The sequence below is a fragment of the Mytilus edulis genome, chromosome 7 (genome assembly GCF_963676685.1).
Source record: "Mytilus edulis chromosome 7, xbMytEdul2.2, whole genome shotgun sequence".
Classification (NCBI taxonomy): domain Eukaryota; kingdom Metazoa; phylum Mollusca; class Bivalvia; order Mytilida; family Mytilidae; genus Mytilus; species Mytilus edulis.
This window is the reverse complement of record NC_092350.1, coordinates 40,502,103-40,520,069: the sequence shown is the minus strand read 5'-3', so window position 1 is coordinate 40,520,069 and position 17,967 is coordinate 40,502,103. Positions and strand designations below refer to the sequence as shown.

At 34.0% G+C, this 17,967-nt stretch overlaps 2 protein-coding genes across 2 annotated transcripts; one reads left to right on the top strand and one right to left on the bottom strand.

Moving 5' to 3' along the window:
* The first annotated feature begins 6,188 nt into the window (after positions 1-6,188).
* Positions 6,189-7,883, top strand: LOC139483123 (uncharacterized). The gene has a single exon (XM_071267155.1). The coding sequence runs from the start codon at positions 6,189-6,191 to the stop codon at positions 7,881-7,883; it is 1,695 nt and encodes a 564-aa protein (XP_071123256.1).
* A 5,676-nt stretch (positions 7,884-13,559) lies between these two features.
* LOC139483122 (uncharacterized) lies at positions 13,560-16,169 on the bottom strand. Its single transcript, XM_071267154.1, has 2 exons — positions 15,087-16,169; positions 13,560-14,558 (listed from the first exon to the last, which is right to left on the bottom strand). The coding sequence occupies exons 1-2, from the start codon at positions 16,167-16,169 to the stop codon at positions 13,560-13,562; spliced, it is 2,082 nt and encodes a 693-aa protein (XP_071123255.1).
* Between the last annotated feature and the right edge of the window lie 1,798 nt (positions 16,170-17,967).

The following is a 17,967-nucleotide window of genomic DNA, read 5'->3' as shown; positions in this document are numbered from 1 at the left end:
TTTAAAATGTTTGAAAACTTTTTAAAACTGGCACATAATGTTTGGAAATGCATACGGTCAAGAAATATAAATGAAAAACATAAAGAATTTAATCTGATGACTTCCAAATTATGTCATAATATGTATTGTTTTTACAAAAACGATGAAAAATATAGAATTTATGCAGTTTTTGTCGTTATTTCCATTGTGAAAACATTGTGCATAGCCCAGAAACAACAAAATATTTTGATACAAAAGCTTTGTTATAACTATTGACATAATCTCACCAAATATAAAGTTGTTCCTTGGGTGCGTACATACTTTTCCAATCTTACATTTATTAAATCACACTTCTACTTTCTGGAAAATGCGTTTTATTTGTGTCAATATTCAATATAAAAATAAAGCAAATGTGGTATGCTTGGCAATCAAACAACACTTTACAAGAGACATAATGACATAGAAATTAACAACTATAGGTATCCGTACGGCCTTCTACAATTAGCAAATCTCATTTCGCATAGTCAGCTATAACAATATTTTGTAAATCATGTCTCGCAGTCAAGGTACAAACTAGGAAACAATAAACATATTTACTATATTTAACTATAGCAAGTATAATTGTATAATTTTTAGCTGCAACTTATAAAAACATTATTAGGTCAATGTCCTTAATATGGGTCGATGCCACTGCTTGTGTACGTTTCGTCCCCGAGGCTTTCACCAGCCATGTAGTCAGCACTTCATTGCTGACATTAATATCAATAATAAATGGTCATTTTTATAAATTTCCTGTTTACAAAAATACGAATTTTTCGAAATACTTAGGATTTTTTTTAATTCCAGGTATAGATTACCTAAACCGTATTTGGCATAATATTTTTTAGAATTTTTGGACCTCAATTGTCTTCAACGTTGTACTTGATTGGCTTTATAACTAAATTGATCTAAGCGTCACTGATGAGTCTTATGTAGACAAAAAACGCGTCTGAAGTACTAAATAAAAAATAAAAAAGAAGATGTGGTATGATTGCCAATGAGGCAACTATCCACAAGAGACCAAAATGACACAGACATTAATAACTATAGGTCACCGTATGGCCTTCAACAATGAGCAAAGCCCATACCGCATAGTCAGCTATAAAAGGCCCCGATATGAAAATGTAAACAATTCAAACGAGAAAACTAACGACCTTATTTGTATAATGCCCGCGTCACACTGTCCCGATTTTTATATACGATGGACACCCGAATGCGAAAATTGTAAGTTCGTACAAAGTTGGTCCCGATCTCGTTAAAATACCAAAAAGTGACCGAAGCAAGTACGATGAATAACGAAGTCTATACGATGGTGCCGAAATTATATACGATAGCAAAAGATGGACATACGAAGGTTAACCGAAGACGGGTATTTAAGCTTCATATCTCAGCCGAAGCCTACACGATGGATCACGAAGGCTACACGATGGATTACGAAGGCTACAATATGGATTACGATGGTGGCGCGATGGCCATACGATGTCTAAAAGACGTCGTGTACAGCTTACGATGCATTTAAATGATATGCCGTAAGTTGCGTGTAGATAAAATTGTTATGGACACTCTAGAACCAAAATGGTCAAAACTTGGTATGGTGTTACTCGTTAAGAATATCTTAAGCGCTATTGACTTTAAAGTTCAAAGGTCAAGGTCACAGTGGCAGTTGTAATACAAGACAATATCACCCTTGTTGACACTCTAAAACCAATATGCTTCAAAAGATTTTAACCACATTTGGTATATTGTTCCTCTTTGTAATGATCTGACATTTTTTACGTTCAAGGCCAAAGGTCAAGGTCATGCAGATGGACTTGTTTTTTCTCCTTGAAATAGCATAATACACAGGAAATTGGTTCCTCATTTTTTTACCTGCTGGTTCTAAAGACAATATTAAGGGTATTTCCAGTTACTGAATGTTTTGGTTGATTTCTAAAAAAATAGTTTATATATCAAATATGCATATTCAATTTACTATTTTCTGCATGTGTCATATACAAATATAGTGTCCATATTTGTCCCCAAATATGTTACATACGAGGGGATGCCACGCTCGGAATTGCCTTGTTTGAACTGTAAAATGTGTTCACTAGTCTGAATAATCACCCATAATTATGCCCATGTTTACTGATCTATCTTAAAGGTAAGGTAATGGGTTCGTTGATCCCTTTTATTCAAAAAGAGCTCTTTCCAGGAGAATATCATAATAATATAGACAAAAGGAAATATGTGGGGAAAGCAACGAATGCGGCAAAATATGACATAAAGAAAACAAAATGGTTATGGAGTAAACATTCGTGTGACAACAACGCAGACGATACATAAAAAATCAGAATAATGAAGAAAAAGTTGGTTTCCCTATATACGTGTACCTGCAGTGTTGGTGTACGAGGCGCGTTTATGATTTTCATTATGTTACTTGATATGAAAAATTGACAAAAAATAATATTTTACTTGTAAAAGTAAATCCGGAGCCTGTAATAGCTGCTCTTCTTGTTCCATTTGAATTAATAGAAACAACGCTGTCGCCTTTCTTGTTCTCATAGAATCATATGATATGAGCTCCATGTTTTGTGAACGTCTTTCTTAACTGTCGTATTAGACTGACCAGTGCATATCGCGCATGGCACTTTAAATGTATTTTAGCGCGAAAATTAACTTAATACATTTAGCTGGATTTATTGCCGTCGTAGTTCCATCTTGTCGCCTTCGTACTTTTATTCGATGGCAACACGACGGGATTACGAGGTCTTCACGAAGTCGTGTTGCCATCGTAAGACCTTCGGGTAGCTTCGTGATTCATTCGTGTAGACATCGTAATGCCAAAACTGCCCGATGGAAACGATGCAAACACGAATGCAATACGATGTTCAAAGATGCATTCCCGGTGACATTACGATGGTGAGGATGGTGATACGAACTCAATACGAACCCTCAACATCGGACGCACCTTCGGGGATTTTTTAACATGTTAAAAAATTTAGAACCCTTCCCGAAGTTGTCCCCGAAGGTTAGAAAAATTGGCCGATGGTTCTACGATGGTTAAAGATGGCACTACGAATAGCCCGATCTGGATACGATCAGTCCCGATTTTGAAAATTTCCATAATCGTGTTGCCATCGGCGTAAAAATCGGGACAGTGTGACGCGGGCATAAAAAAAAAATGAACGAAAAACAAATATGTAGCATATAAACAAACGACAACCACTGAATTACAGGCTCCTGGTATTACTCAATTTATTTCACTTGACTGGGCGGAGTTTAACTGATTCGCTCACAATAAACCAGTCCATCTATAGATAGGTGTTTTTAGGATAAACTCATCAATGAAGTGTCCAGTCATTGTTTTGTAAATTACTTTGATGAAACTGATAGGTGATTTAGAAATCAGTAATAAATATAACGGCAATCATCCTTATCACACACATCTTCAAATAGACTGTCCTTATGCAAAACGTAAACTCCGCTCGATCAGTTAAAACAACATTGGTAATACCTTTGATAACTATTTATGTAATATCATTTGTTTTTTTTTTGGTATTCGACTATAAACAGTTGAAGAGTTTGTCAAACCTCGCCCTCTCCAAGTTTCTTAGCCTCATATGAAAAGTTGATATCTTTCTGACAATGACCTAATTTTATTTTTTACCAAGTAAAACACATTGTCAATTGTTGTATGTCATATTTCAATAGTAATATGTGTACAGCTTGGTGTCTTATGATGAGTCGCGGTGTGTTGCCTCCTTGATACATATTGTACAGTAAATGTGTATAATTAGGGATTTTGCATTATCCATGGAATTTTCAGGGATTATGTAGAATCACTGGCAACATTATACTTTCAGAAATGATTTATTTTATCATCACTACAAAAAAAGGAATTATTCATAATAATTACAATGGAGAGACAATGGTCAATGCATAAAAATGAAATAGTTTATTCTATAAAATCATATTTAAAACATCTTTAAAAACATACATATCAAAATTTAAAGCATAATATTCTTCTACAAATCCTTTATTTTTACAAACGGCAAAATTGTCTAACAAAATCTTTGACCAACGAGACATTTCACTATTTTAAAAATTTGAATTGTCTTCACCGTAGCAGCAACATACCAACTTTATGCATATATTGGGTATACATGTCTTATATCACATACGGTATTTAAGAGTTTGCAGTTGCTATTCAGGCTTTGTAAAACGTCAAAGGAGTCTGAGCAAAAGTTCGAGGAGCCAAGGTTTTGTCAAAGAACGACTCATTCTTTACTTATTGGAAAGTACACAGACCTAATAGATACATGGACACTGTCTTCTTTACACATGATTCAAGAGTTATAGATTATATATGTTGGAGGTGTGTATATTTTTATATTACTTTTAGTTTTCTCGTGAATTGTCTTCGTTCTTTAATGTTTCTTTTGTGTATGACTTAAATTTACGTGACTCGGTATTTATGCATTCTGCCATCGGGAGTTTTGAGTTTGGGCGTTCCTACTGCCGGTGGGTCAGGCTGATGTGAGATTCGGACACAATAGCTTTTTACAGTGTTGTTTCTATTTTGTTTACCATTGTAGTTTTATTTATTCAATTTTAAGCTTGTCGAAAAAGAATAAACTACATACGGCCTTATGTTTATCAACGACATGAAGTTGTTTTTTTACGTTATATAAAAAATTAATGGTCTTCACCTTTTTTGTTGGCATATTCGTTCGATTTATTTGTATATCTGTTAATATTTTTAATCAGTTGTGTTGTATGTTTGCAGTTTTTTTGCTGCTAAATTGCAATTATCATGACACTGACCTATTATATCTGGTTTGGTTTCTCACCAAAATCTTTCCATATAACCGAGCTGAAAAAAATTGACATGCAAGTGGCATGTTTAGCTTTCGAGATATTCAAATGTAACCCACCATTTTCGTTGGAAAATCCCTGTACCAGGTCAATTGTCGTGTTGATTGACAGTGTTTGCTTTCGTCAGTATTTATAGACTTTCGCTGTTTTGAATTTACTTTGGAATTCTGTATTTTTGTTACACTTTTTATTGACTACAAAATTAAATATTTTATTCGCAATGCAATGAAAAGAAAACGATGAATATTTCTAAGGAGCAAATTAAATACAGATAAAACTTTACAAAATAGTACGTGATTTAAATGATAGAGCTATTAATGGTGTTTAAGACAATTAGAATAGTAATTGCTGGTATAACATCTCAACATAATACAATGCACATTGGAAACGGAAGTTGTTTGCAAAGTATGTCCCTTTTTCTTACTTTCTTTAATAGTGCAGCATCAATTTATACTCAGTGTAATGAAATTTAAAAACTCCCGCGTTTAAATACTTGAAATTAATCAACGTTATGTAACTCGTTTCCTGTCGTTACTTCCTGGTCGAGTACCTGGGCGTTGTTGCACACTATAGGTAAACATTTGATGTCTTCGGTTATTTAACTGTTACATTCCATCAATTATTATGGTTTAATACATTACTGGAGGAGGAGGGGCTAAAGATACAAGGGGGACAGTCAAACTCATAGATCGAAAACAAACTGACAATGCCATGGCTAAAAAAGAAAAAGGCAAACAGACAAATTATAGGACACAAGACACAACATAGAAAACTAAAGACTTATCAATACAAACCCAATCAAACACTGGGGTTGATCGCAGGTGATCCAGAAGGGTAAGCAGATCCTGTTCCACCTGTGGCCCCCGTTGTGTTGTTCATGATATTACAGAGCCGGTAAATAGTCAAATTTGGTAGGTCACATTCGCTAAAGGGAATGGGATAGTAGTTACGACATAATGAATATATCCGATATCGTCTGTAACATGGATGTTCAATAGCTCTCAGACGGTACCACGGATTCCCACATTTTGGTCAAAATCAGGCTGTATTTACCTTTTCATTGAATGGTTTACATGATGTGTTTCGTTAATATTTGGTATAGATAACCTGAAAAAATTACTTTGACCGAATAACATACTTCTCAGGTTAGTCTTATCATGAACAGTTATTCAGAATAGTAAAATCATCATGTATCTATAAGTCTTAAATATGGATTAGTACACATCCAATATATAATGTACTTAGTGTAATAACATGAAGATTTTTCACATCTAGTATTGAAAAAAAAAGTTCCTTTTTTTGGTAGAATATATTTGATGGCAGCTTCCCAGGAACTCTGTGATATCTGTGAACAACGACATGTTACCAAATCGTCAACTTTCTGGTGTCCCGAGTGTGAACAAGCATTTTGTAATGATTGTAACGCTTACCACGGATTTTCAAAGTTGTCTAAACATCACGTGACTGTATCGATTCAGGACAATTCGGCGCTGTCTTTATCTATTTCACAAATCAGTAATACGTGCATGGACCACAATGAACAATACCAATTGGTTTGCCAAGCTCACGATGAACTTCTCTGTCTTAAATGTATTGAGAAACATGATGGATGCAAAGGTATAATACCCATTAGTAAGGTTATAGAAAACGTTAAAAAGTCGTCACTTTTCCAGGAAACACAACAAAGTTTGAACGATATAAATAGAAATATAGAAATGCTACAAAATAAAATAACGAAACAAAAAGGAAGTATCAAGCAACAAGAAGAGGCTATATTGTCCCAGATCAGCGAAACAAGGAACAAGATTAATGATCACTTAGATGAATTGGAAGAGAAGATAAGAAATGAAGTCTCTGACATTACAGCAAAATTAAAGAATGATATGAACCAAACTCTACAGATACTAGAACATAAGAGTGGTAACACTAACGATGCTGAACAACAATTAAAAGATATGGACAGGAATGCAACCGACGTTCAAACGTTCCTTGGATTGCGGAAGATCTCGTCAGAAGCAGCAACTACTGAGTCGTTCCTGCAGTCGATCATTAGAGATCATAGCTTGGATGAAATTACTTTGATTCTGCAAATTAATGACAAAATAAGCAACATTATCAATAATATCAAAACATTTGGACCAGTAAAGGTACAGACAACTACTTGTCAAACTTCTCTCGTCAGGCATAAAAGTAAACAAGCTCAAATAGTAGAGGTAAAAATGAAAACATCAATTGCTGATATCACATTAAAGCTAAACAAAACCATAAAAACAACAGTTCAAAGCATTAAAGGAATAGTTTCTCTACCAAGCGGAAACATCGCCTTGAGTGACTATACTCACTCTCACGGGGAAGTAATGATCTTTGGTTCTGACGGCGTAAAACTTAGTAAAGTCATAGTTAATAATGCCAACTCATTTGATATAACATATATAGATGACAGAACGTTAGCTGCAACATCACCTTTGCACAAACACAAAGGCGTCTGTATTATCGATATTAAGGAAAAGAAAATATCAAAGTTTATTCCAACAAACTATCAGTGCTATGGAATAAAACACCTCGATGGGTCATTGTACGTTTGTGCAATGAGTGAGGGAATTTTCAAAATAAACCCTCAGGACGGCAGTACTACAGCTATCGTCATTTCTGATTTACCGTCATGGTCGTGTATTGATATTTTTGATAATAAAATGTTTTTTACCAACGATGGCACTAAAAGTGTTACCTGTTGTGACATGGACGGAAAGACAGTTTGGATATTTAAAGATGAGACTATCTTGAAGTGTCCACGAGGCTTAGCAGTTGATAACTCCGGAAACATGTATGTAGCTTGTAGAGAATTAAATCGAGTCGTAGTGATATCCCCTGATAGACAACAAAACAGACATCTTTTGTCTAAAGATGAAGGATTGGAAAGTCCTGGTCCGATTCATTTCGACAGAAAAGCCAATAGTCTTTTAATTGCAAATTATAATCAAACCATTTTCATCTATGGAGTTGAAAATTAAACCTTGTTATTCGTGTCACATGATTATATTCAAAGGAACAAACACTCGTTAAAATTGTTTTACAATAAATATTACTTTTATTATCTACATCTGCATGTTGCAGTTGACCATCTTAGTAAATCTCTCTTAGTTTGGTATTCGTATATAAACTATTATGCTCTTCTGAACAGTTTAAGTTTTTATATAATAACTAAAGGCAACAGTAGTATACCGTTGTTCGAAATTCATAAATCGATTTAGAAAAAAAAAATCCGGGTTAAAAACTAAAACTGAGAGAAACTCAGGAAAAATATAAGAGAACTACGACACAACAGAAACACAACACAGAAACGAACTATAATATAACAATGGCCATTTTCCTGACTTGGTGCAGGAAATTTTAAGAAAAAAAATGATGGGTTTTGTGGCATGCCAAACCTGACGCTTCAATGGCAATGTTAAATATAACATTAAAATTACAACATTACAAGACAGTAAAATTTAGAAAGGAAATGGGGAATGTGTCAAAGTGACAACAACCCGACCATAGAGCAGACAACAGCCGAAGGCCACCAATGGGTCTTCAATGTAGCGAGAAATTTCCGCACCCGCAGGCGTCCTTCAGCTGGCCCCTTAAAAATATGTATACTAGTACAGTGATGATGGACGTCATTCTAAACTCCGAATTATACACAAGAAACTAAAATTAAAAATCATACAAGACTAACAAAGGCCAGAAGTTCCTCACTTGGGACAGGAGCAAAATTGCGGCGGGTTAAACATGTTTATGAGATCTCAACCCTTCCCCTATACCTCTAGCCAATGTAGAAAAGTAAACGCATAATAACACTCACATTAAAATTCAGTTCAAAAGAAGTCCGAGGACTACAATACAAATAAAAACACGAATAATAGCTAACAAAAGGTACGAGGTTTAAAATATAATACGCCAGACATGCGTTTCGTCCACACAAGAATAACCAGTGACGCTCAGATGAAAAAGATTGAAAGCCAAAACAAGTACAAAATATCATGTATAGTTGAATCTATCTTAGCTGCAACTTATAAACACAATATAAGGTCAATTTCAGATAATATATTTTTTTTTTGTATTCAGCACGAAACAGTTGAATTGCTTGGTAGAGCTCGCCCTCTCCCATTTTCTAACTTTCATTCAATAAGTTGATATATTTTGGCCTTAGTTTTTGTATTACCAAGTACGGCACATAGTCGATGGTTATATAATGTCATATCTCAATAGCGTAATTTGGACAGCGTGGTGTCTTTAGATGAGAGAGTTTTGCTGTCTCTGTATAACTTAAAACTTTTCAGGGATTATGGAGAATCACTGTTCATATAATTACTAACATTTTTGAAATTATGCATAATCACTTCAAAAAATGTAAGGGGTTATTCATAATCATTTAATTTTTGAAATTATGAATAAACAGATCATATATACCAGGATTAAATTTTATATTTACGCGCGTCGTTTCGTCTACAAAAGACTCATTAGTGACGCTAGAATCCAAAAAGTTAAAAAGGCCAAATAAATTACGAAGTTGAAGAGCATTAAGGACTACCATTCCCTAAAAGTTTTGTCAAATACAGTTAAGAATATCTATTCCTGAGGTAGAAAAGCCTTAGTATTTGATAAACGATATATGTTCCGGACCATATGAGTATTTGGAAAATACGCGTATGGTCATGACCGTATGCGTATACTTATATGGTCCGACCATACGCGTATGGTTGGACCATATGAGTATATACTCCTTTCGGTTATTAACGGGGCAGGACCATATGAGTTTTTGAACCATATAGATTTTTTTCAATAATATGCATTAGAAAACAAAACCATAAAAACAACAGTTCAAAGCATTAAAGGAATAGTTTCTCTACCAAGCGGAAACATCGCCTTGAGTGACTATACTCACTCTCACGGGGAAGTAATGATCTTTGGTTCTGACGGCGTAAAACTTAGTAAAGTCATAGTTAATAATGCCAACTCATTTGATATAACATATATAGATGACAGAACGTTAGCTGCAACATCACCTTTGCACAAACACAAAGGCGTCTGTATTATCGATATTAAGGAAAAGAAAATATCAAAGTTTATTCCAACAAACTATCAGTGCTATGGAATAAAACACCTCGATGGGTCATTGTACGTTTGTGCAATGAGTGAGGGAATTTTCAAAATAAACCCTCAGGACGGCAGTACTACAGCTATCGTCATTTCTGATTTACCGTCATGGTCGTGTATTGATATTTTTGATAATAAAATGTTTTTTACCAACGATGGCACTAAAAGTGTTACCTGTTGTGACATGGACGGAAAGACAGTTTGGATATTTAAAGATGAGACTATCTTGAAGTGTCCACGAGGCTTAGCAGTTGATAACTCCGGAAACGTGTATGTAGCTTGTAGAGAATTAAATCGAGTCGTAGTGATATCCCCTGATAGACAACAAAACAGACATCTTTTGTCTAAAGATGAAGGATTGGAAAGTCCTGGTCCGATTCATTTCGACAGAAAAGCCAATAGTCTTTTAATTGCAAATTATAATCAAACCATTTTCATCTATGGAGTTGAAAATTAAACCTTGTTATTCGTGTCACATGATTATATTCAAAGGAACAAACACTCGTTAAAATTGTTTTACAATAAATATTACTTTTATTATCTACATCTGCATGTTGCAGTTGACCATCTTAGTAAATCTCTCTTAGTTTGGTATTCGTATATAAACTATTATGCTCTTCTGAACAGTTTAAGTTTTTATATAATAACTAAAGGCAACAGTAGTATACCGTTGTTCGAAATTCATAAATCGATTTAGAAAAAAAAAATCCGGGTTAAAAACTAAAACTGAGAGAAACTCAGGAAAAATATAAGAGAACTACGACACAACAGAAACACAACACAGAAACGAACTATAATATAACAATGGCCATTTTCCTGACTTGGTGCAGGAAATTTTAAGAAAAAAAATGATGGGTTTTGTGGCATGCCAAACCTGACGCTTCAATGGCAATGTTAAATATAACATTAAAATTACAACATTACAAGACAGTAAAATTTAGAAAGGAAATGGGGAATGTGTCAAAGTGACAACAACCCGACCATAGAGCAGACAACAGCCGAAGGCCACCAATGGGTCTTCAATGTAGCGAGAAATTTCCGCACCCGCAGGCGTCCTTCAGCTGGCCCCTTAAAAATATGTATACTAGTACAGTGATGATGGACGTCATTCTAAACTCCGAATTATTCACAAGAAACTAAAATTAAAAATCATACAAGACTAACAAAGGCCAGAAGTTCCTCACTTGGGACAGGAGCAAAATTGCGGCGGGTTAAACATGTTTATGAGATCTCAACCCTTCCCCTATACCTCTAGCCAATGTAGAAAAGTAAACGCATAATAACACTCACATTAAAATTCAGTTCAAAAGAAGTCCGAGGACTACAATACAAATAAAAACACGAATAATAGCTAACAAAAGGTACGAGGTTTAAAATATAATACGCCAGACATGCGTTTCGTCCACACAAGAATAACCAGTGACGCTCAGATGAAAAAGATTGAAAGCCAAAACAAGTACAAAATATCATGTATAGTTGAATCTATCTTAGCTGCAACTTATAAACACAATATAAGGTCAATTTCAGATAATATATTTTTTTTTGTATTCAGCACGAAACAGTTGAATTGCTTGGTAGAGCTCGCCCTCTCCCATTTTCTAACTTTCATTCAATAAGTTGATATATTTTGGCCTTAGTTTTTGTATTACCAAGTACGGCACATAGTCGATGGTTATATAATGTCATATCTCAATAGCGTAATTTGGACAGCGTGGTGTCTTTAGATGAGAGAGTTTTGCTGTCTCTGTATAACTTAAAACTTTTCAGGGATTATGGAGAATCACTGTTCATATAATTACTAACATTTTTGAAATTATGCATAATCACTTCAAAAAATGTAAGGGGTTATTCATAATCATTTAATTTTTGAAATTATGAATAAACAGATCATATATACCAGGATTGAATTTTATATTTACGCGCGTCGTTTCGTCTACAAAAGACTCATTAGTGACGCTAGAATCCAAAAAGTTAAAAAGGCCAAATAAATTACGAAGTTGAAGAGCATTAAGGACTACCATTCCCTAAAAGTTTTGTCAAATACAGTTAAGAATATCTATTCCTGAGGTAGAAAAGCCTTAGTATTTGATAAACGATATATGTTCCGGACCATATGAGTATTTGGAAAATACGCGTATGGTCATGACCGTATGCGTATACTTATATGGTCCGACCATACGCGTATGGTTGGACCATATGAGTATATACTCCTTTCGGTTATTAACGGGGCAGGACCATATGAGTTTTTGAACCATATAGATTTTTTTCAATAATATGCATTAGAAAACTTTACCAAAAAACAATGATGGCTATATGAAAATGTATTATTTACAATTCAAAGACTACATAAACATTAAATATTGATACCAAAATTAGTTTTCATCGCATATGTATTCGTGCCTGTATGCGTAGGGTGACATTTACATCCACACGGTACCATAGCTTTTCTTGGGTCCTGGTTCGTTCCAATATGTCTACGGTGTTTTTAGATCTCCAATATAGTAACATGACTGTACATCATACCACCAAATAACTTAAGTAAACTAGGGTTCGTGCCGGTGACGTCATTCATCTTTTGAATTAAAAACTCATATTATTAACAAAATTCTGAACTGCTAATGCTAATTATATAAAGTTTTAAAAATAAGCAAATTATTAGACTCGTTCTGCATGTCGACTTTTACGTCAGTTTATAGTTGACTTCTTTTCTAGCAGATATTTTTGGAAGTTATCTTCCCAAATCGACATTTTGCCATTCACTCGTAATAAGTAATGAACATAGGTTAAAAATTTGTTACCTATAGTTTTAACATGTTTAACTAGTGAAATTTACTTTGTGAAACTATTAGTTTTTGATAGATCTATAATAAAATTACCTTTGGTAGTTTTTTTTTTAAATGACGTGATGATTAACTAGAAGGGTTATATGTAGAGTTAAATTCTCCCTCGCCCTGCTCGTCCGAATTTAAAGTATTTCTACTCTAAATTCAATAGGCTTTAAACAAAACAAACACAGAAATAGAGTTAGTTGCTCGCAGTAACATTATTATCTTCTCTTGCGATACACATTTTATTTCACTCTATAATACAAGTTTCTTCGATACAAACAACATAATATAAATACATGTAATAAACATAGCAGCCATTAATGTGACTAACTTCGTACTATACGACCTAACTGCGAGCACCTTCGATACTAATACATTTAAATGCCAAACTTTATATAGTACCCCACCCGTAGAAACCGCCAAAACTTTTCTCGTGCCTTGTACACGTAACATCAGACTTTATAAATAGTACATACTCCTGCAGAACTAGTTCTAAAACTAGTTCCACTAGTTCCCATCTATATATAATAACTACAAATACCTAACGGGAAAACCCCAATTTCAAACGAAATGAAATATATTTAAATTCTCCCTCGCCCTGCTCGTCCGAATTTAAAGTATTTCTACTCTAAATTCAATAGGCTTTAAACAAAACAAACACAGAAATAGAGTTAGTTGCTCGCAGTAACATCGAATCAAAGGAAATGAAACAGTTCAGAATTAGATGCCAAGATTCAAAGATACTACCAACTGACGATGTAAATTGTCCTTAATATAACCATCTTTCGACTGATCTGATGACCATCTACCGTGGGCCTTCAATAATCTATCAGAAACCCCGTTATTAGCTGCTGAGGTAGCACCTCCACTTCTCAGACTATGCAACCCGAATTTAGATTTATCCAAACCAATGTCTTCCAATGCCTTAAGTAATATCTCACGAGCTCTAGTGTACGATAAGGATGTATTGTTTTTGCTTAGTTTGTATACACCTTGTGATTTCAAAAATGACAAAGACCGAAAAATAAAATAATCAGAATCAGATTCTAAACCAGCTAATTTCAAATAAATTTTTAACCACTTAACAGGACACGTTTCATTCCCGGTCCTAGCAATTATAACCGTGTTTCCTCTTCTATAAATGTCTGTTTTACTCTTATCAATAGTAATCTCAACATGAGTATCATAAAAAACAATGTTGTTTCTTTTTATCTTAGCTAACTCGCTGTAGCGTAAGAAACCGGAAAATCCAAGAAGACATAGTAAACACACTCTTAAATTAGACAAATCATGTTCGGAGCCGTATCTAGAAACAATTAACTTTAAAATGTCAGTAGTAATAGGCTCTTTTTTGTTGATGGGTTTACTCAAAATTCTACGACCGCCTTCCAGAATATTAGATAACAACTTATCAGAACAAGGATTGTATTTAAAGTTAATGTCATGATACCATTTAATTGAATAAAAGTTAGATTCTAAAACTGACACGCCAACACCTTGCTGTATCAGTGAACCGATATAAAAACATACTGTAGTTGAATTAGCCGGAGAAAATTCAAGTTGGCAATCGGAACACCAAATACGAAATTTTCCAAAATAAAATTTATACTTTTTAACAGTAGATTTTGAGCTAGACGCTTCCACAATTGATGGCAATGCACTGACAATTTTGGCAAATCTAGAATCATTGGCTAATTCTTCGAACTGTTTCCATTGAGTCTGTAAATAGAAAAAACCCAATTAAAATCTTTATACATACATGTATCTTAACATTAAAGTTCTATTAATATATACATCTCATATCTACATACATCATCCTCTAATCACACTGTGTGATTCTTTATGTTACACTGTGCAACATAGCTCGTGAAAGTTCATATATAATCCATCATAACACTGTATATTATACCACAGAACAACTATATTGTTCACCCGTAAACATTTCACACTGTGTGACATACACATATATAATTGTATCTAAATAGATAATCATCTAAATTTCTAAGTTGTAAAATCAACTAACAACACTAACACATTACTGTTAAATGGTTGCTTAGCAAAGATACTGTTTTCGTCCGATCCTTTTATAAAAAATGATTTCGGATTTCTGTACTCACGAAAATCTTTAATATAGTCTTTATATTCATATGTTAAATGATTCACAATCATAGGCCAATACACAGCTGATTTCCACTTAGGTATTACTAATGCACCTTTTGCCTTGCATATAAGCATATAATTAATAACCCTAGTAATCAAATAAATAGGAGGAACTATCCAGTTATTAAATGCTGACCAGTCATATGCAAATGCATCAACACCGGAGGTACCAGGTGTAAAAAACTTTGAGAAGAACCTAGATACTTTTTTATTTCTACTGTCAGCAAATAAATCACAATTGAATGGACCCCATAATCTATCAAAATATTTAAAAATAATATCTGAAACACCCCAATCATCAAAATCGAAAATTTTGCTCAATTCGTCAGCTTGAATATTTTTATCTCTCAGGATCCATTCAATTTCTAATACAATATTGTTATCTAAACATATATTAAAAACATCTAAAGCTATGTCCTGAAGCTCTGACTTCATACTACCTTTTCTAATAATCTTAGTCACATTCTGATTATCGGTGTAAATTTTTACAAGTTTTCCACTCAATTGATTATGTACAGACTGTAAAATATTGCTTACTGCTTTTAATTCTCTCCAAGTTGAACTCTTGGTTTTTTCTGATTTATCCCACATAAAATGAGCGACATTATTTGAACCTACAATATAACCAGCACCTGCATATTCGCTGGCATCAGAAAAAACAATTCTCTCGGGCATTCTATGAAAATATGAAATATGCCTAAAACTAATTTTTTCACAGTAAAAATACCAAAATCTAAGTTCTTGAATAACATTTTCATTCAAATATACAAAAGAATCCCAATAATCTCTACAACAGATAGTCATATGTAAATGTCTTGTCATAATTTGACAAATACTGCCTAATGCTGGTAACATAGAAATTATTTTTCCACACACTTTAGCTAAATTTCTACAAGTGATATGTATATTACATTCAAATAAAGCAGATATTATGTTTTTTAAATTCTCAAATTTTTTCACAGGTATTTCTAAAGTTCCGTCTTTTAAATTCCAATTAAAACCTAGCCATTCCATAATTTGAACAGGTGTCCATACACTCTTTTTATTATTTACAACGAAACCAGATTTTTCTAGATCACTTTTAACCTGTAAAGCCATATTTTCACATATTTCTGAATTTTCTGCAGTTCCCCACCCGTCATCTAAATAAACCACAATAGGAATACTCATAGCTCTCCAATATTTTACTAAAACTCTAAGCGTTTTAGTAAAAATGTGACCTGCTGATGACAAACCGAAAGGCAAAACTGTGAAAGTAAAAAATCTGGTTTTATTGCCGAATTTCCATGAAAAACCTAAAAATTTTTGATGATCATAATGCACATCTAAGTGATGATAACCATGCCTTAAATCAAATTTATACATGTATTTTGAATTATGTGCAAAAGATAATGCTTCATTAACACCTTCAAATTTAACCTTTTGTTTTTCAACATATTTGTTTACATGTCTTAAATCTAGTACAAGTCTTATTTTACCTGAGCTTTGTACCGAAACAGTTAACGGATTTACTACAAAAGGTGGACACTCTACTTCATTAATACAATTGGTAGTAAGAAGTTCATCTATTGACTTTTCAACAAAAGTGGCATGCTTAAGAGCTGATTTGTTATTAGGTAAATAAATACAACATGGTTCAATATTAAATGGAATACGATAGCCAAATTCTATTGTATTTACGATAAAATCATTTGCCTGTAAAACAGATTTCCAAAAAGACACATTATGTTTTAAATTCCCTTTAACGTTAATAACTTGATCTCCAGATTTAATTTCATAATTGTTAATAAAGTCAAAATTATACTCAACTCCATTCGTAGTATCTTCATCTAACGTCGGTTCTTTACTGTGACTTTTCTTGTTCCTTTGGGGCCGTGCTGACTGTTGCTGACGGACTTGCCTTGAATGGACAGTATCTGGCGAAATGTCCTTGTTGATTGCAATAGAAGCATTTCCCGGATCTGTTCTGTGACTGACCTGCATTTTCTCCGAATCCACTGTTTTGACTAATCCCACGAAAAAAATTCTTTGCGTTGAATTTATTTCCACTTTCTGTAGGCTTATTGCTGGGCCGATCATACGGTTTTGAACTTTTCCTTTTTCTAGAAGCACTGGCAATAGCGGAACGCAAATTGGCTGCATCATCCTTATCGTCAGCCAAAGGACTATCAAGATATTCATTAACGGTGTCCCATCCATGTTTGTCGGCGATTTTCACAATTTTGTTCCTCTTCCGCAAGGTTTCTTTCTCTTCTGCTAACACCTCCAACGCCTGAACGTACGATTTGGACCTTATCAGTTTCTCTATTCTTGAAATCGTGTCGGACCTTTCTGTATTAAATAAGTACTGAATGCGATGTCCCTCTCTCTTGAAAACGAAATCTGGAGTCGAAACACCGGTTGACTTCACTGGTTGTATAAATTGGTTTTCGAAATGTTTGATTAAATTAACTTTCTGCTGTTCTAGAGCGTTCGTTAAAACTGTTGAAAACAAAGATACGGCACCATCAGTAGACAACTCGGTATTTGATGTACTCTCTTTACTTTTGGACGGTCTCAAATCATCATGGTCGGAACCAGTATCGGACATGATAAACGTAAATTAATGTGACTAACTTCGTACTATACGACCTAACTGCGAGCACCTTCGATACTAATACATTTAAATGCCAAACTTTATATAGTACCCCACCCGTAGAAACCGCCAAAACTTTTCTCGTGCCTTGTACACGTAACATCAGACTTTATAAATAGTACATACTCCTGCAGAACTAGTTCTAAAACTAGTTCCACTAGTTCCCATCTATATATAATAACTACAAATACCTAACGGGAAAACCCCAATTTCAAACGAAATGAAATATATTTAAGTATTAAAATTTTACCTGTTAATTACCCCGACCATACGCGTATGGTCCAAATACTCATATGGTCCGGAACATATATATATATATGATCATATCAATGA

What these genes read in the sequence shown, in the direction of transcription:
- LOC139483122 (XM_071267154.1), bottom strand. Translation starts at nt 16,169, where the DNA reads ATGAGTATTCCTATTGTGGTTTATTTAGATGACGGGTGGGGAACTGCA. An exon ending in CTATTTATTTGATTACTAGG is followed by an intron (nt 14,559 to 15,086) that starts GTTATTAATTAT and finishes TTCTATTTACAG; the next exon opens with ACTCAATGGAAACAGTTCGA.
- LOC139483123 (XM_071267155.1), top strand. Translation starts at nt 6,189, where the DNA reads ATGGCAGCTTCCCAGGAACTCTGTGATATCTGTGAACAACGACATGTT.